At 24.8% G+C, this 21,482-nt stretch overlaps 1 protein-coding gene across 1 annotated transcript in view; it reads right to left on the bottom strand.

Annotated features, from left to right (window-relative positions):
- Positions 1-1,341: 1,341 nt before the first annotated feature.
- LOC122511571 (C2 domain-containing protein 5) overlaps positions 1,342-21,482 on the bottom strand; it is a 35,307-nt gene continuing 15,166 nt past the window's right edge. The window contains exons 9-15 of the mRNA XM_043626926.1: positions 13,996-14,785; positions 11,864-12,178; positions 11,500-11,698; positions 11,049-11,215; positions 8,516-8,641; positions 8,255-8,401; positions 1,342-2,521 (exon numbers count right to left, since the gene is read on the bottom strand). Coding sequence (XP_043482861.1) covers positions 2,435-2,521; positions 8,255-8,401; positions 8,516-8,641; positions 11,049-11,215; positions 11,500-11,698; positions 11,864-12,178; positions 13,996-14,785 — 1,831 coding nt within the window. The 3' untranslated portion in view covers positions 1,342-2,434. The remainder of the gene's footprint in view (positions 2,522-8,254; positions 8,402-8,515; positions 8,642-11,048; positions 11,216-11,499; positions 11,699-11,863; positions 12,179-13,995; positions 14,786-21,482) is intronic.

Below are 21,482 nucleotides of genomic sequence, written 5' to 3' on the forward strand. Positions count from 1 at the left end.
TAATAAGAAAAAATATATAAATTTTCAAATAATTGAATTTTTTATAACAAAATTTTGAAAATATTAAAAAATAATCAAGGTTTTGAAGAATTTGAATTATAAATATGAGAATGCAGGATTTTTCCAAAATTTTTATGATAAGTCAAAAAAGCAGATTTTTTGAAAATTTTAATTTACATTTTTTGAAGATAGTTCAATTTTAATAATTTATTATAAAAAAAACCGAGAATTATTTTTGTAACTAGGTATTGTAAAATAATTTTTTAAAGTATATTATGTAATAGATTTTCCAATTGTAAATAATTGAAATTTATTTACATTTTCCGAAAAATAATTTAATTTTTTAAAACCGTTTGTGGCAAATATTTAAAAATAATCAAATTTTTAAATAATTTAAATTACGAATATAAAAAACCATAATTTTTTCAAAATTTTAATTATAAGATTAAAAAGAGTATAATTTTTAAAAACTTTAATTAAGTTTGAGAAAATAATTGCATTTAAAAAAATTATAATAAAAAAATTCCAAGCATTAGTTTTTTAATAGAATTGTAATATTATTTTTAGAAAATAATTTTGCATTTCTCAAAAGAAGTTTTTAGATCATTTTCAAAAACTAATCAAATTTTTGAAGAATTTTAATCAAAAATTCACAAAATATGGTTTTTAAAAATTTTAACGAAGTACTGAGAAAAAATCAACTATTTTCAATAAAATGTTACAAAATTAATTTCTTTCAAATTTTAATAAGAATTTTAAAAAATTAGATGTTTTAGAAAATTTGTATGTTATTTTTTGTTGATACTTGTATACTTAAATTTTTAAAAGTAGTTATAATTGAAAATATGGAAAATAATTGAATTAAATAATCAAAATGAAAAAATTATAAAAATTCTATCTAATCAATTACTATTTTAAAACATTATATTTCATTATAATTTTTATTAATTTTCATTTTCAAATTTTCAATTCAATATTTTTCATTTAAATTTTTTAGAATTGAATTCATTTCAAAATTTATAATTAAAATTCTTTAAAATCTGATTTTTAAATATTTGTTCGCAATAAAATGTTATAAAAACTTTTTTATTATTAAAAATATTATTTTTTTTTTGAAAAATTTAATTATCTAAAAAAATTATTTAATAATAATTTTTGAAAGACTTGACTAATTATTTTTCACACTATAAAAATCAAAATAAGTTGCATTTTGTACCAAAAAAAAGTGGTATTTTGTTGTATTGTTTGGAAGATAAGTAGAATTTTTTGAAAACAAGATAAAAAAAGTCGATTTTTTTTAAATAGTCTGAAAAAATTCAAAAAAATCATAATATCCGAGGGTTAATATTTATATACAGAAATATTATTTGTAAATATATTTTAAAATATCTAAAACAGAAAATTTTGCAAAATAGGAAAAAGATTATTTTCCTCTCACTCTGAATATTATTTTTTTGTATAACTTATTTGTGAAGAAATATTTTTTTCCTGGCAGAAATAATTTTTGCATTGCAAAAGTTTCTCACAAATTCAGCCTTTTATGTAATATCCAAATTGGCACTTTGAAAATTTCATTGATTATCTGACAAAGTAAACTATAGAAATTTGATACATTTTATGGTTTTTTTAAAAATAAATTTTTTTTTAAATTTAAAAAAAGGTAAAGATTTATAGCAAACTAACTTTTTTAAAACTAATTAATAAACTAATATATTTTTGAATTAATTAACTAAAACTAATTAACTAATTGACTAATTAATAAAAGTCTAACCTAATTAATGTGTTCTTCGAATTTGGGTCAATTAATTTATAATCAATAATTATTATTCATATTAACGTTGTAACTATTAATAATTAATAGAGAATTGAATAATAATTACATTATTAATAAACTATTAATAATTTACGACTCTATTATTGTTTGTATTATTAAAAGAAAATTATAAAATCAAAAGTCAGACGAATTTTCAAATTAATATAAAAGGTCATGATAGGCTCCTACGCAGTTTCTCTATTAATAACAACAATGAAACACAGAGAGAATAATTAGTGGTGCACTTTAAGAGAGCCTTAATAAAAAAATAATACAAAACAAAGAATCACATGAAAAATAAAAATGAAAATAAACGAAAATATTTTCATTTTTTTTTCTCAATAAAAAAATTTCTACATGCATCACTAATTCTAGTTTTGTAGTAAAAAATAAAAAAAAAATTCACTAAAAGAACAAATTCTATTTGATTTGGAAAATTTTCAACTCCTTTTGGGAAAATCTTTCCAAAAAAAAAAATCGAAGATATACAACTGATGACGGAAATTTTGTTCCTCCATTTGAATTTCAGTTCACCATAGAAATGAGTTTTGTTGAAAAATGAAAAATTCCACGATTCAATAAATTTATTGGCTATGGTGGTGCTGAATGAGGTGGTTGAGGTCAGCAAATCGTATTTCCAATTTGTCTTTCATCTCCGAAATATGAAACGGAAACAACGTCACCGCCAACGTTAATTAGACACTGTCCCTGAAACATGAGAAGCGTCAAGCACCTTTTAATGAATAACATCAGGTTCTCCGAGTAATTAACGCTTTTATGCTATTTCACAAGTGGTCCCACTCATCAATACAAGACAAAATCGAAATACGTCATTATTATTCATTTCTGAGGGGAGGTGATTACATCACCTACGCGAATTTAAATTTCCATTTCCGATGAAAATTTACCCCGCGCAAGATAAAAAAAAATCTATTCTAATAGAAAAAAATGTTTTCCATTCATAAGAGAAAATTTTCTTCTTCATTCAAATTCATCATCAACAATTCCAAGTTATAAAAAAATTGACAGAAACTGAAGAAAAAGAGGACAAAATTCAAACCTCGGATAGACTTTGAGGCGCAAAAAAAAGTTTTTTCAGTTAATTCAAATTTCGAAGTATGTACAAAAAAAGTCGAAAAAGTCATTTATTTTATTATTCAAAATTTGATGGCTTTCCCTAATTTCCAGAAAATTTTTAACTATTTTTCTTTATTCAAATAATAAATTCAATTCCAATTATTGTTTTTATACTTTTTAACATTCTTCTTCTAAAATTACGATTACTTTTCAAAATTGTGGTAAAATTTTTCAAAACATAAAATTTATTTCAATAACAAAAACTGAATAACTTCTAAAAATTACAACAGTAATATTCTTTTAAAATTCAATTGTATTTTATAGAATTTTCAACTTAATTTATTCAAAAGTTTAATAATTTTTTTAAAATAAGTATATTGCCAATTGAATTTTTCAAAACATTTTAATTTAAAACTTCCTGACATTTAATTATTATTTCTAAAAATTACTACTGAGACTTCTCCAAAATTCAATTATTTTCTAGAATTTTTAACTAAAATTCTTCTCTAAATAAAATATTTTTAATAATTTTGAAAAACTATTTAATTTAAAATTTTTCAGAAAACAAAGTTCTTTAGAAATTTTAATTAAAGTTACTAAAATCTGAAAAATTTGAAATAGAAACTATTTGAAATTTAATTACTTCTAAAAATTTCTTCTATTAAATCTTCCAATATTTAATTATTTCGTAGAGTTTTTAATCAGAATTCTTCACTTAATCAGTTATTTTTCATAATTTTCAGAAATTTTTTCTACAATTTAATGTTAAAAAAAATTGATTTCTTTATATAAAAATTACAAACTGTAATTCTTTATGGTTTTCTTTGAAGTTTTTAAGGTGAAAAAGAATATTCAAGAACAATTTAAGGGTTTTAATGTTTTGAATTGAAATTTTCAAATATTTTTACCTTAAAACCTATTTTAAAATTCAATTATCTAGAATTTTTAATTAAAATTCAAATATCTAGAATTTTTAACTAAAATTCTTCTGGAAATTAATTATTTTTAACAATTTTGTAAATGTTCTTTGAGAATTCTATTATTAAAAGAAAAAATCAAGTTCATATCAAATTTAACATTTTTTTAATTCAATTTTACGAAATTTTGATTATTCGAAGTTTCTTCAATTAATATATAATTTAAATATTCAATGAATTAAAATATTCCAAAAAAAACAAAGTTCTTCGTAATAGTTGTTTGTAGTTATTTGAAATTTTAATTATCAAAGATTTCAATTTGAAACTTTTTGAAAACGAAATTTAAAATTTAATTGTTAGAAAGTTCTTCAAGAATTCAATTATTAAAATTTTTCTTTAGTTTTTAAATTATTTTTTATTATATAATTTTTTAATAGAAAATTAAAATTTTCACTCTTTATGATTTTTTTAAAAGTTTTTAAGGTGAAAAAGAAAATTTACAGGACAATTTAAAAGTTTTCAGTATTTTCAAAGAACCAAAAAAAACCAGAATTTTTGTAACGTGCTTTGATTTTCTTGAAATATAAAAACGACCTATAAAAACTCTGTTATTGTCGAAATCTACAAACAAAATTCCAAAAAAAATTGTCTAATTCAAAAATAATGACAATTTCACTTTTTAGGACAAAAGATTAATTTGTGAACTAAAAAAATTCTCCAAAAAACTACACTTTACCGGAAAATATTTTACTATAGTTATTTTTCATACTATGAAAATCAAAATAAGCATTTTATAACAAAAAAATATATTTTATTACAATATTTGAACGAAAAGTCGCATTTTTTGAAAAAGAGTCGAAAAAATTATACTATCCGAGGCCTGAAAGTTAGAAATAAATTTGTATTTACAAATTGTGTATTGTACAATAAATTTATATTTACAAAATATTTAATTTTTTCAGAGGACTTTACTTTACATAAAGAAATCAATAAAAGGAAACAAAAAGAATTGACAAAAAAATCGTTTTCAATATTAAGTTAAAATTTTCTGAACTGACAAACAAACTGACTAAAAGAAATTAAATAATTGACAAAAAACTGAAGAAAAAGAATAAATGATAAAGATGAATAAAATAAAATAATAAAGGAATTTGCATTTACAAATTTATTTTTAATTTTTTCATTGGAATTTACTTGAAAAAAATCAAAGATGAAAATAATTATCAATCTACCTACTAAAAAAATCACTTTCAATATTAAGTTGAAATTTTCTCCTATTGCGAGAAAAACAAGAGAGAAAATCGTGTACTAGCATATTTAAATCAAAGAATTAAATTAAAATCAAATTAATAAACGTGCCCTCTCTTATTTTTCAAATCGAATTAAAACAATAATGTCTTTGTGTGTGACATAGCGTGAGATTTTTACCTATTACGTCACTCCAAAGCAATATTATCGAGGAATTTTGACGAATATACCCACGTAAGCCAAATAAATATAAGCGTATGCACAATTCACAGTTTTGAATTTTCTATATATACGATGTAATTCAATGATCTTCCATGACCTTCCAGTGGCAGAGTACGCAATAAAGCGTTCATATATCTGTTTTCAATGAACCAGTGCTTCACTAACTCAAATCACATTAGTCTCTATTACATAGACAATGAAAGTGTCGACAATAATACAATTCTACATTCTAATTCGTAGAGAGCTGAAAACTCATTAGGATTGTCCTCTATTTATTCATTTCAATGTCTTTTATAGTCAAATAATCCTTATTATTATTTTAATTACATATCGCAAATTGCGCAAAAAAAATCTTTCTACTCGACAAACAAATTTTCTTCCTAATCCAAAAAAAAAATACTTTCTCCTAATAAAAAAAATACTTTCTCCTAATAAAACAAATACTTCCTCCAAGAGAAAACAATAAAACAAAAATTCTTTCTAAGCAAAAAAAAGTAAAATAAAAATTATTTCTAAAAAGAAAAAAATAAAAGTTCTTTATAAAACGAAAAAATAGTACAAAAAAGTCCCTGTAAATCAAAATACCGAGTCATTTACAACCTTTTTTTCTTTCCGCAATTTATTTCTAAGTATTAAAGAAAAAAAAACTAAATAAAATGTGAACCTTGATTTAAAAAAAAAAAAAAAAAACGTTGTCACTTAACAATTATAATTTTGTCTATTTGCATAAATTATTGAATCCAGACAAGAGGTCAAAGTCGTGTTTGAGGTACATAACAATTTTTCTTTTGCGAAAGATTGAGGAAAAGCAACCAACTAGTCACGAATCAATTTCCCCTTTTTCCTTTGCACATAATGGTTTTATCATTTCCATTTATAGACGGGAAGTTGGAACAAAATTCTAACAAAATTTAGCTTCTCTTTCATGGCAGGATATTGCATTCCTTTTATAACCCACTATAAGATGAGTTTCTTTAGAGTGTATGCTTTAGGAAGATTGTTCAAGGGCATTTTTTTTTCTTCTTTTCTTTAATTTCTATTCCAATTTTTCAAAAAAAAAAAAAAAACTTGCGTAATCACAAGGAAACAGTCGATCTTTAGCTAAAACTTTGTTGAGAATTCTTAAGACAAAATCTAATTTCAAGTTTACACTTGGTTTCTCGTTATGATTTCAAATTTCAAGTTTTCAGTCTCCATATTATTTATAACTACGATATTAAATTTTAATTTGCATATAATTTGAATTCCGCATAATGTTCAATTGCTGCATTTGCAAATTTAAATTGTACTCATAAATTTTGTAATCGGAAGTTTTTGTTTTTTAATTTCATGAAAAATTGCTTCTCTAACTTTTAATAAGCCAGACATTGATAAAAGAACATTAATAATTATAATTGGCTGTTATCTTTTTTTAAATCGGAATTTCCATTTTTCTTTTCGGTATTTTAAATTATTATTGTTTTTTATTTCAAATATATTTTTAATTATTTTTTCTTTCTTAGCGTAAATTAGATTTTCAAAAAAGACAACAAATTTTTAGGCCTCGGATCGACTTTAAGGTGCAAAAAAAATCGCTTTAGTCGTTTTAAAATAGAAAAAAAGTCGAAAAAGTCGTTTATTTAATTCAGTGTCATCACAAAAATTTTATTTTTTATTCTTTTGATCTTTCACTGATTTATAAATTTAATTATTTAATACTTGAATAATTTTGTTAAATAAATATTTAAATACTTCTTGTTTGTTTTTATACGGGAATAAAATTAAAAAAAGTTCTTTTTAAAACCTTCTGAAATTTAATAACTTGTAAAAATTACAACTTTAATTCTCTTAAAATTCAATTATTTTCGACAATTTTTAATCAAACTTCTTTTTGGAATCAATTATTTTTAATAATTTTCCGAAAGTTCTTAGAGAATTCAATTATTTAAATACAACTTAGAATGTTTTCAGGACCTTAATTTTTGTCAAATAAATCTGTTTATATTGTGACCTTAAGGCCACAATATAAACAGATTTATTATTTAAATACAAAAATTCAGTTCTTTATAATGATTCTAACTGTCTCATGTTTTTTAAGTTATTAATTAATTTTCAAAAAATTATAATAAAGAAATTTTTCAAAAATATTTTTAAAATAATTTATGAAAGATTTTTTTTTCCATTATGTATAATTGAAAAATTTCCAAACAATTGAAATTTTGTAAATTCTATTAAAAAAATAATTGAATTTTTAAAGAATTTTAATTATTAATATATAAACGCGATTTCTCTAAAATTTTTAAAAATCTAAAAAAGTCATATGTTGTTAAAATGTTAAAAATAATTGTCAAAAATTTTAATGTTATTATTTTTTTGTATGTATTTGAATTTTTGGAAATTTGTATTTAAAAATATTGAAAATAATTGAATTTTAAAAAATTAGAATGCAAAAATTCTAAGAATTATTTTTATCAAAAATATTTTAATATAATTTTTTTGTAGCTAATTTTCATTAATTACCATTTTTAAATTTACACTTGAAGATTTTTTATTAAAATTTTTGAGAAATCAATTTTATTTTCAAAATTTGCAATTAAAATTCTTTTAAAGTTTATTTTAAAAAATGTTTATCAAACACTTGGAAAAAAATCAATTATTTTCAATTAAATTTTACAAAATTTCAATTATTGAAACTCTTTTTTTTGTAAATTTTTGAAAATTTATTTAGTAATTTATAAAAATAGTTGAATTGTTTCGTAATTTTCGAAAATTTGTCGAAAAAAGTCGTAAATTTTATAATATCCGAGGCCTGAATTTTTGTACGAAATTATTGAATATTTTATCAAGTTAAGAAATTTAATTCTTTAAAGAATTGAAAAAAAGGGAAAATTCTTTAGAGATTTTAAAAGAAATAGAAATTCTCTACAGAATTAAAATTTGTTGAAAAGAAGGGGAAAGAAGATTGTAGAATTAAAAAAAGAAATATCGAAAGACTTACGTGATTTTTGTGTGGGGTGTGAAGGAGTACGCATTGCGTCATAAAAAATGCGACCATTGCATTTCCACCCAATGTTGTTACGTGGGCTCGAACAATAGCCAAAACTTCATTAACAAAGCTGTGGGTAAATCCACTAATTCCGCCATTCTTTAAAAGAAAAAAAGAAAAAAAACAACAGAGTTTAATAAATTAGCGCAAGCTCGAATTCAATATATAGTAGTTATTTAATGCAATAGAGAAAGAAAAAAAATGTTCGCTTACTTCTCGAATGGACGTGCTTTCTCTAATAAAAAAGAAATTTAGATTCCCCAGATATCTCTCGATTCTCCCTCCGGGTAAATAAGAAAGTGGCGTTATATCAACTCCGTATCGTTCTTTTAAAGGTACCTAGAAGAAAAAAAAAGATAATTTATTGCAATCGATACTTTATCCTTCTAATTCAATGAACCTTTCTTATCTATACAATTTTATATTTATATTTTTGACAAGGAAAATGAAGAGAAACCTTAATTAAAAATGTAAGAAAATTAAGTAAATCAAAAACAAAATCTAATCACTTATCAAAAAAAAGTGTATTTAATTATTAATTACTAAATAATATTTTAGTCTTAAAAATTGTTTAATAATTAATAAATTTAAATTTAATTCTATTTTTTAAAATTTTTAATTAAAGAAATTAAAAAATAATTTTAAGATTTTTGAAAAGAGAAAATAATTCTCTTTTCATTAACACAATTTTTAAGATACAAAAATTGTTTCTTCTTAAATTAATAACAATGCAATAACAATTTCCAATTAACAACAATAACAATGATCGTTAATTATTAAAACTATTTCTATAAAATAACCATAAATATGTATTAATTTCTAAAAACCGATTTTAAACAAAAAATGTTAACAACAATTGCAAAAACGCAAATAAATAATATTTTCAAAATATTTTTTAGAATAATGAAAATTCTCGAAAATGGAAAATTATAGAAACTAACTAGACTTTCGAAAAACTCCAAATTTTTTCAAAATTTAGTTTTTTTAATAATTTTAATTAAAAATTTTTACAAGTAATTGAATTTTAAAAAGAAGTTTTTTCAAGTTTTTAAAATAATCATATTTTCTAATACTGTAATTGAAATTTTGATTACTTTATTAATATTTTTAGGAAATAATAGAATTCTTCCCAAAAATTTTATAACAATTTTTGAAAATAATATTGAATTCTTTCGAGTTTATAAAAATTGTACTGAAAATAATTAAAATCATGCGAAGAATTTTATTAAAATTTTTAGCAAATATTTAAATTCTTCTCAGAGTTTTATTAACTCATAATTAAATTATTTACATGAATTTCTTTAAGTTTTTTTTTAAATAATTTAGTTTTCTTAATGGCTTTAGTTGAAAATTTTTATAGACATTAAATTTCAAAAGAATTTCTTTCAAGTTTTACGTAATTTTTAAAGTTTCTTTATTGAACTTTATTAACAGTTTTTAGAAATAATTGTAGTCTTTCTAGAATTTTATTATAATTGTTGAAAACAAATTATATTCTTTTAAGAATTTTCAGGAAAATTATACTGAAAATAATTGAATGTATGCGAAGATTAATAATTGAATTCTTATAAAACAATTAATCAAAACTTTTGAGAATAATTGAATTTTTTCAAAAAATTTTATTAACATTTTAAAAATTAATTGGATAATTTCGAAAAAAAAATTTATTAACATTGTATTGAAAATAATTGAATTCTTTCGAAAAATTTTTGAAAATAATTTAATTGTTTCAAAGAATTTTCTTAAAATTTAAGAAAATAATTGAAAAAAATTTTATTAAAAATTCAAAAAATAATTAAATCGTTTCAACAAATTTTATAAACATTGTATTAAAAATAATTGAAAAAAATTTTATTAAAAATTCAAAAAATAATTAAATTGTTTCAACAAATTTTATAAACATTGTATTAAAAATAATTGAAATCCTCAAAAGAATTTTATTAAAATTTTAGAAAATAATTGAATTCTTTTAAAAAATTTTCTTAAAATTTTAGAAAATAATTGAATTCTTTCGAAATATTTTATTAAAATTTCTGAAAATAATTGAATACTTTCAAAAAATTTTATTAAAAATTTAAAAAATAATTAAATTTTTTCAACAAATTTTATAAACATTGTATTAAAAATAATTGAAATCCTCAGAAGAATTTTATTAAAATTTTAGAAAATAATTGAATTCTTTTGAAAAATTTTTTTAAAATTTCTGAAAATAATTGAATTCTTTTGAAAAATGTTATTAAAATTTTTGAAAATAATTGAATTGTTTCAAAGAATAGTCTTATACTTAATTTTAGAAAGTAATTAAATTCTTTGGAAAATTTTTATTAACATTTTAGAAAATAATAATAATAATTGATTACGAAATTAATAAGTGAATTTTTTAAAATTTTGAATTTAAAATTATTTAAAAATTGAAGTTGACATTGAAAACTAAAAATAAACCTAATTTAATAAAAGAAAAATTTAGCTGAATTTAAATTGACATTAAATTCATTCTTATTCGTTTATGTTTTATTTTTAAAATGTTGATTTCGAAAAAAAGATGAATAATATTGGAAATTTAATATTAATTGGTTTTTCGAATTAAATGTTTTCTCCTCTCAATTTGTATATTATTTGGAATAATTTATCATTTTTTGATTGGCCTGATTATTTCAGTGAAATTAATTTACTGAAACATTTTTCCTATTTTCTCTTAAAATGAAATGAAATATGTATGTAAATTATATTTCGAGCAAAAACTTACGTGTTTATGTTTGTGGGATGTGTGTGATTTTGTTCTCAATGGTGAGCGTGGCCTCGATTTTTGAGTCGAAACAAGCGAATTTGGTGGATTTATTGCAGTTTCTGTAGTGGTGGTTGTTACATTTTCCGCCACGTCTTCATCAAGCGTGAAAATCATATCATAATCGTCTAAATAGAAAAAGAGAAAAATAGATTTATTTTATTCTCATTTATAAATTATAAATTAAATTCGATTCATAGTTGAAATTTCCAATGCGATTAGATTCATAATATTTTACTTATTTAAAAAGTATTTTTTATGCGTAATATTCGTTATCTTTTTTTTTAAACTTAATATTAATTCAATTCTTTCTGAATTTAAACGATCGATGATGAAAAACATGATTAAAGTTAAACGTCGAGTATGATAATAATAATAAAAAAATTTTAAGAGAAATTCTATCTCAACTTACCCGATTTTTTCAATTGATCTTTACTTGATGAATAGGTCATATGCTTTCTTTTGTGCTTCGAATATTTCGAAGATTCTCCAAGGCCTAGAGCCATTCCAACAACCGACAATTGTATTTCATCTTGTTCAGGAAGAGCAACTCTAAATTTCATATCGCAAAGGGCACAAGGAACCATTCGTCGCAATTTGAAATACACAGTCTAAAAACAAAAATATTCATTAGTCGGAAATATAGAAAAAATATTAATCAGAAATGTGTAAAAAAATATTAATCGGAAACGTGTAAAAAAAAATTTATTAAAGTCGATTTTGTAATTTTCTAATAATTAATATTAGTTTATAAAATTCTTTTCTTTATCTCACACCTGAAGTAATCGGGCGAAATATTTTGAAGGCATAGAACCAAATTGACCAGATGGTATTTTTGCTCTTGACACTTGAGTGAACATCTGTAAATTTCTAACAATTTCAAGATCCTCTAGTCCAGGAATTGATTGCGTATTAACAACGTGAAAATCGTCTGGCGGAGTATCATCCATCAATAAACAAATTCTATCCATATCCTCAACGTCGTCCACTTCCAAAACGCAAGCGTCTTTTGTTCCTAAACTTAAATCCATATCCGGAAGATCATCGTCCGACTCGTCAGTGTCAGATCTCGATCTTCCATTATCAGTATCCTGAAATTAAAATACTCTCGTCAATAATTTCGAAAAGCCTTATTCGATCTCTAAATTTATTAAAACAAAATTAAATAAATAATATAATAAAAATAGAATAAAAACATTTTTTAAAAATATATAAAATCTATATTAATAATCTTTTTATTCCGAATATTTCTTTGCACTAAGTTAATTAAATTTGATTAATTTTTCGTTTTTCAATTTTTTTTTTGCTAATTTTTCTTTCTAAATGTTAACAATTTTAAAATAAATGAAATTCTAATTGCTTAGAAGATTAAATAAAAACAAAAAATAATTTAACAAGATTGTTTTTAATTACAGATCACAATTTAATTTAACATTCCTAAAACATAAAAATAGTTACTTATAAATTGTAGAAAAACTAATGTTTATTAACGTAAAATTCGGTTAATGTTATTTATTTTATAAAGAAACCTAAATTCTATTTATTTTAATGTCATGTTCTATGTAGAATTTAAAAAATTAATTTTTACAAATTTTACATAATTTTTGTTCTAAGTATAGTTCAAATTTTTACTAATTTATATTTAGAGAAAAAGTTTTGTGACACTATTTTTGCAAGAAAAATTTAAAAACAATTTTAATTTCTATAAATTTGCGTTTACAAATTGCTTTTTAATTTTAAAACATTAAATTTTTGTTGAATAAATACAATTTAAATTGTTAAATTTTTAAATTGTATTCACTTTTTATAAAGAGTTCTATCAAAATGTTTCAAAATTATTAAATTTTTTGGAAGAATTTTATTAAAATTAAAAAAAAATTGAATTGTTTCGAAGAATTCTATTAAATATTTTAAAAATAAAAAATAATTCAATTTTTTTTCGAGAAATTTTATTAAAATTATATTGGAAATAATTGAATACTTGGGAAGAATTTTATTATTATCCATTTACGAATAAAATTGAATTCTTTCAAAGAATTTTATTAAAACTTTTGGAATATAACTGAATTTCAGCGAAGAATTTTCTTAAATTTTTTAAAAATAATTAAATTCCTGCTAAGATTTTTATTATTTATAAAAATAATTTAATTGCAACGAAAAAATTTTGAAAATAATTGATTTGTTTCAATGAAATTTATTACAATTTTTAAAAATAATTTAATTCTTTCGAGAAATTGAATTAAAATTCTATTGAAAATAATTGAATTCCTACAAATATTTTTGTCAAAATTTCAAAAAATCATTAAATTCTTACAAGGAATTTTATTATCTACAATTTAATAAAAATTGAAATGTTTCAAAGAATTGTATTACAATTTAATAAAAATTGAAATTGTTTTAAAGAATTTTATTAGAATTTAATAAAACTTGAATTGTTTCAAAGAATTTTATTAAAATTTTTGTAATTAAAAATAATTAAATTCTCTTTTAACGAAATTTTATTAAAATTGTATTGAAAATAATTGAATACTTCGGAAGAATTTTTTTATTGTTTACGAAAATAATTAAATTCAATTCTTTCGAATTATTCTATTAAAACTTTAAGAAAAAAACCATTTTTTAGCTAAAAAGTGAATTTTTTCAATTTTTAATGTGAAATAATTTTATTCTTGTAATGAATTTTATTAAAATTGTATTGAAAAGAATTTTATTTAAAAACTTTGAAAATAGTAAATAATAATTAATTAGTTATTTAATAAGTGAATTTTTAAAATCTTTGAATTTGAAATTATTTAAAAATTTAAGTTGATATTGGAAAATAAAAAATTTTGTAATTTGCATTATTTATGAATAAAATAAAAATATTTTTAAAAAATGTAAAAAATAAAATAAAATCGACTCTACTTACTGTACTTTTGAGTTTATAAAATTCTCTATTCTTTTTTACAGTTTCCACAAGATTCTTTTGAATTTCGTTAAGTTGTTCTTCATTGTTCCAAGAATTACCAGAAGCAATTCGCGGCAGTGACGGTGTGGGCAGTGATGTTAAAAAAACACCGGTACCAATAGCCATACCAATAATTAAACGCTCACCAACCGAAACTTGTACCTTAAGTCCAAAAATTGAATTCATTCCTTTCACTTTTAGTTTATTCAACAATAAACTGTGTAATTCGTATTCGAGAAATGGGAGACAATCAGAAATTTCCTTTGCATTCAATTCACCGCGTAGGTCTTTTTTACATTTGCAAACTATCGCCTGTATGAAACAACCACGACCAGTCACGGGAACATTATCCGGCAATTCGATTGTTGTGAAAAGAACATCGGGAACTTTTGCCCGTCGACAAACGGCACATTTTGTTGCATTCACTTTAAATGGTACACTTGATTCGCTGTAGGGCAAATGACAGAGACTGCAATTACTCAGGGGAAGACTATAGGGAATCTCGTGATCGTTACTTTCAGATGTTCTCTTTATTTTTCCCAATTGTGTCTGATTCGTCATTGGTGTTTCATTGTCATTTTTATCGCTCTTTGTGTTTCCTTTTTGCTGGATTTTTTCACGATCCGAATCAATTGAGGCTGCCATTCCCTGTTGTGGTCGATTCACAAGAGAATTATCCAAATCCTGATTTATATTGTGAAGATTAATTACTGCGGCTGTTCCCGATGCATTTAGTACACATACATCGTCACTGAAAATTTATTTCAAATTATTATTTAAGAATATTTCACACATTAAATTAAGAACAAAAATTATGTCTTCAATTTATTGTAAAGAAGATTTTTAAAAACTTTATTAAAAACAAAATTTTGCAAGTCCAGGGTTGCCACAAAATGTTAAATTTGTTTTTCCCTGATTTCCAGAGAAAATTTTCACTTTTTCCCTGACCCTGAAGAACATCAGTAACTTTTTTTTTAAATAAATATTCAATCATTATTATTTTTCTATAGGAATTAAGATTCTCAAATTCAATAACTTATGAGAATAAATATTACAAAATATAAGGAAATCGATCACTCCGAGTCTTCGACTCGAAGTGATCGACTTCCTCATATTTTATAATAAATTTAAGATGACAAAGTGATAAAATCATTATTTTTTATCATAAGAATATTGTAGCTAGAAATTCAAATTTTCTAAGATTTTAATTTGAACCCTTTTCAAAATTCAATTATTTCTAAAAATTCACACAATAATTCTTCTAATATTCAATTATTATCTAAAATTTTACCTGAAATTCATTTTTTAATAAATTTTTATTAGAAAATTTTTCGAGAATTCAATTATTTAAATACAAAAATAAATAATTTATTTAATAATTGAATATTTCTTAAAATTCAATTTTTATGAAGAATTTTATCAACATTTTTAAAAATAATTGAATTCTTTCGGTGAATTTTTCGAGAATTCATTTATTTACATACAAAAATAAATAATTTATTTAATAATTGAATATTTCATTGAATTTTATTATTTAAATAAATTATTTAAAAAAAATTATTTTATAATTTTAAAAGTTATAAAATTTCAAAATTATAAACAATATTCTTATGATATAAATTTTAGCTGAAATTCATTTTCAAAATTTTAAAAATATTTTTAAAAAAATTTTAAGAATAAAATATGTAATTTTCTATCATCATATTTAAAATTGTATAAAAAATAATTGAAATTCTGCGATAAGTTTTGTTATTTATGAAAATAATTGAATTCTTGCAATGAATTTTATTAAAAATTTTTTTAAACAATTAAATTCCCGAAAAAAATTTTATTTGTAAAAATAATTGAATTCCGGAGAAAAATATTATTATTCATGAAAATAATTAATTTCTTGTGAAGAATTTTATTCAAATTTTTTAAATAATTGAATTTCTCAGAATTTTTAAAAACTTTTTAAAAATAATTAAATTCCATCGAGAAATCTTATTAAAAAATTAAAAATAATTGAAATCTGGCAAAGAAATAAAAAAAATTCTTTTTTAAATAATTGAATTCCTGTGAAACTGTTTATTTTTGAAAAGAATTGAATTCTTGGGACGAATTATATTAAAATTTCTTAAATAATTGAATTGCTTTGAAGAATTTTTTTTTTTGCGAAAGTAATTGAATTCTTTTGAAGATTCTTACAAATATTTTTGACAATAATTGTATTTCTAGGAAGAATGTTATATTTTACGAAAATAATTTTATTCTACGATCAATTTTATTATAATTTTTCAAATTTATAAAGCATTTTATCAAAAATGTTTTAAATAATTGAATTCTCAAGAAAAATTTTATTATTTATAAAAATAATTGATTTCTAGCGAAGAATTTTAGTAAAATGTTTTTTAAATAATTGAATTCCCATAAAATTTGTGAAAATCATTAAATTCTCAAGAAGAATTGTATTGAAAATAATTGAATTGTATAGAAAAATTTTATTAAAATTGCAAGTTTATTAACTAAATCTTGTAAAGAAGTTTGTCAAAATTTTTTTAAATAATAGAATTTTTAAAAGAATTTTATTTAAATTTTTCGAAATAATTGAGTTTCTAAAAACTATTTTTTTCAATTCTCTCAATGTATTTGAATTATTTGGAGAAACTTCATTAAAAAATTAAAAATGATTGAATTGGTGCGAAGAAATATATAAAAAATTGGTATGTATTTGAATTCCTGTGAAATTTTTATTAAAATTTTGTTTAAATAATAGAATTCTTTTGTAAAATTTTATTGAAATAGTAGATATTAAAAATAATTGAAATGAGGAAAATTTTTGAAATTTTACCAAGAATTTTATTAAACAAAAAACATCAAAATTCAGAATGTTCTTATAAATTCTAAAAAATTTTAACAGTATCTACTTTTAAAAAAATCCCTGGCTTTTCTCTGATTTCCCTGACCAATTCTAATTTCCCCGACTTTTCCCTGAATTCCTTTACTTCCCTGACTTGTGGCAACCCTGAAGTCGAATTCTTTTTGCTTCCTCATAAAGGAAGCCTTATAGTGATGTCGATTTCCGAATTTTTAAGAACCATCAATTATTTTTACAAATTTTCAAGTGTAGTATATATAATTCGTCGAGAGGAACAAATGTCCGGATGTATGTGTGTGTGTGTGTGTATGTCACCGATTCTTGTGGACAAATTTTCTCTTACACGTCTTGACGGATTTTGATAAAATTTTGTAGGTGTATTACGGTCACGAATACCAAAAATCAGACAAAAGGATTTTCAAAAATATCTAAAAAAAAAATTTTTTTTCAACAATTTTTTAATTTTTGAAAAAATAATTTTTGGATTGTTTGAAGTAACTTTTTTCTATATTAAAATTTTTATTAATTCTTGTCAAAATTGCATTCCTGACATAAAAACGAATCGATTCATGTATATAAAGTATATATTTTATCAAAATTTATAGAATTAATAAATATTTTAAATTTTCACAAAAAATTGAAATTTTGTATTTTTTGACATTTTATCTTAACACTTTAAAATAATTATTCTAAAATAAAAAATTAAACAATTGGTATATATTATATTGAGGAAGCTTAATGATCATGAAATGAACAACTTGAAACAAGTAAAAAACTGCTTGACTTCTCGAGAAATGTGGCTCAAGTTGGAAGAGATTTACCAATCGAAAGGTCCGGCCAGGAAGGCCACGCTTCTAAAAAGACTCACAGTGCAAAAAATGGCGGAAGGACATGACGTCAGGGATCACCTCAACCAGTTTTTCGACACAGTCGATAAGTTAGCGGATATGGAAATAGATATAAATCCTGATCTACTGACGATAATGTTGCTGTACAGTCTCCCGGGAAGTTACGAGAACTTCAGGTGCGCCATCGAGTCGCGAGATAACCTGCCAACACCAGAAATAATGCGAACAAAAATATTAGAAGAGAGTGATGCGCGAAAAAGCAGTCGAGAAGCTGAAAATTCAGACGCCATGTTGGCAAACAAATACAGTGGTCAGAAACGTGAACAAGTGAGTGCAAAAGTTAAACATAACGACAAAACGGAACAAAAACCTCGATTTAAATTTCAGTGTCATACATGCAAAAAATTCGGACATAAGAAATCCGAATGTCGTTATAACAAAGATAATAATCACTCGGCTAAAACCGCGGAAGAACTGTGTTTAAACGCGACTAATCACTCGAGAATCGGTTTCGGCAAAAATTGGTGTTTGGACAGCGGTGCTTCAACCCATTTGTGCAACGACGAGAGAATTTTCCAGGAAATTACTGATCCTAATCACGGAGTGTTAAATTTAGCGAACAACTCGACATCGGAGACTCTAGGAAAAGGAACAGTGAAATTTAAAACTTGTGTCAATGGTGATTTAAAGTGTATTTCGCTCGAGAATACGTCCCTTGCCCCTGATCTGAGGACAAATTTAATGTCAGTCTCGAAAATTACCGATCAAGGTTTCAGTGTTTTGTTCGACAATAAATGCGCGAAAATTCTAAATTCGAAAGGTGAAATGCAACTTTACGCAGAAAGGATGGGTAATCTGTATTATGTGAAGGAAGCTTGTGATAGTGCAAACATAGTATCAAATTCGAAAGTGTGCAAAACGACGCTCGAGATTTTACATCGACGTTTCGGTCACGCAAATTTCAGAGACATTCGCGACGCGGTTAACAAAGGTGCAGTGACAGGTGTAGAACTCGAAAAATCCGAAAATGTGTTTGACTGTGAAACTTGTCTTAAGGGGAAGATGACAAGAACCCCCTTCCCAAAAGTGTCCAACCGAAAATCTGACATTTTGGATATAATTCACACGGATGTGTGGGGCCCGATAAAAACAGCCTCACTCGGTGGAGCAAAGTACTACGTCGAATTCATCGACGATCACTCCAAGTATTGTGATATCAGGTTTATGAAATCCAAAGCGGAAGTGTTCGAAAAAATCAAAGAATATGTGGCCTTGGTGGAAAGACAAAAGGGCAAAAAGGTCAAAATGATTCAGTCAGACAATGGACGCGAGTATATAAACACAGAATTCGACAACTTTTTAAAACAAAAAGGAATCTCGAGAAGACTTACGGTACCACATAACCCCGAGCAGAACGGGACTGCCGAAAGAAAGAATAGAACACTTTTGGACACAGCAAGGTGCTTATTGATGGATGCCAATTTACCGGACCAATATTGGGCAGAAGCAGTAAACACTGGAAATTATCTAAGGAATCGGATGCCTGCAAAAAGTCTCAATGGAAAAACTCCATACGAAGAATGGACGGGAAACGCGCCTGATGTGTCAAATTTGCGAATTTTCGGAAGCAAAGTTTACTATTTGGATAGAGACCCTGGAAGAAGTAAACTTGATCAGCGTGGTCACGAGGGAAAGTTTCTTGGATACTCGGACGAATCAAAAGCCTACCGAATTTGGTCGACGGAAAAACGGAAAGTGATCATGAGCCGAGATGTAAAGTTTCTCGAAGACGCGAATATTCATCGAAAATCCTGTGAAAACAACAAAGCAATTACGTCAAAAAACATCGAAAGAGATACGGAACATCGTTTTACCATCTTGGAGCACGAAGCAGAACCGAAAAATCGTGAAACAGTATCTGAAAATAACGAAACAAGTGAAATCGAAAACGATGACGACTGGTACTCAACCGGAGAACAGGAAGATTTTCAGGGATTTAACAACGACACAGTGACAGAACCCACACAACAAAAAATAGAACAACCTTCAAGAGACGTCAACATCGAAATCGAGAACGAGACAAGAGAAGCACCAGCAGAGGAAGAAAAAAGAAAACCAGGACGACCCAAGGGAAGCAAATCCAACGTCAAATCTCAAAGTGACTTGCCACGAATCAGTACGAGAAGCGGATTAAGAAGCAATACCAAATTGGAGAACAATCAATCTGCGAGTACCAAAGAAGTTGGCGAGATGGAAACTGAGGATCAAACCTACCTTTCTGAAATTTCAATAAGGGAAGCTTTGAGGGGAAGAGATGCTGATGAATGGCAAAAAGCAATTGCCATAGAAATGAAATCACTCATCAAGAAAAAGACTTGGATTTTAACAGAACGTCCAAAAGATGGTTCAAAGGTCATAGGAAGTCGAATGATCTTGCGAAACAAGGTGAATCCAGATGGCTCAATAGAAAGAAGAAAAGCACGGCTAATTGCACAAGGATTTAGTCAACAACCTGGGATACACTTTGGTCAAACATTCGCACCAGTAGCTCGTTTCAGCACCATTCGACTCTTGGCTTCTCTCTCTGCAAAACTCGATCTGAAAATAAAGCAATTCGACATTGAATCGGCATACCTCAACGGAGAATTAGACGAGAAAATCCTGATGGAACCCCCGAAACACTTCAAGGACTATCTACAACATGTGATCGACATCGAAAGTGACAGTGAAACAGGAAAACACGCGAAGAAAATGTTAAGTGATTTTAAAGGCAGTGACAAAGTGTGTCTTTTAAAAAAGTCGATATACGGACTGAAACAGGCCGGAAGAACATGGTATCAAAAACTCGACGGAATCCTGCGGAAATTCGGTGCCAATCCAACAACGGGAGATCCTTGCCTTTTTCAATCCGGAGCAGGGGAAGAAATCTTGCTGATTGTCGTCTACGTCGATGACATTTTGGTAGCCGCTAAAAAGGAAAAACGAATTAATGATTTTCGAAAAATGTTATCTTCTGAATTTGATATAAAGGACCTCGGCGATGCAAAATATTGCTTGGGCGTAGAATTCACTCAAACGAAAAATGAAGTGAAAATGTGTCAACAGGGTTACGTCCATGAATTACTCGAGAGATTCGAGATGACTAATTGCAATCCAGTCAGCACGCCAATGGACCTCGGAACCAAACTCAAGAAAAACGAAGAAGTGAGTGACGAAGAGCAAAAGCTCCCATATCGCGAATTAGTGGGTGCTCTTACTTACTTGTCAGTGACAACTCGTCCCGATATATCGTATTCAATCAGCAAATTGGGACAGTTCAATAACTGTTACGGCATAGAACACTGGAAGGCCGCAAAACGGGTGCTTCGGTATCTAAAGGGAACAGCTGACTCAGGAATCGTATTCAAAAAACAACTGGGACCTATCGAGGGATTTGTGGATGCGGATTGGGGTGGTTGCCTTGAAGACCGGAAGTCTCAAACCGGATACTTGTTTATGTTAGGAGGCGGACCCATCTCCTGGGATTCACGTAAACAAAAAACCGTGGCCCTTTCGACAACAGAGGCCGAATATATGGCGATGGCAGAGTGCGTGAAGGAAGCCATTCACCTTCAGCGAATCGTCCAGGAACTCGGATTCGGTGAACTTGGAAATCTCACGATTTGGTGCGACAACAGGAGTTGTCTCTCCTTGGCGGAAAACCCCACATTTCACGCAAGAACCAAGCATATAGACATTCGCCA

This window comes from Leptopilina heterotoma, unplaced genomic scaffold (assembly GCF_015476425.1).
Source record: "Leptopilina heterotoma isolate Lh14 unplaced genomic scaffold, ASM1547642v1 Lhet_87, whole genome shotgun sequence".
NCBI lineage: Eukaryota > Metazoa > Arthropoda > Insecta > Hymenoptera > Figitidae > Leptopilina > Leptopilina heterotoma.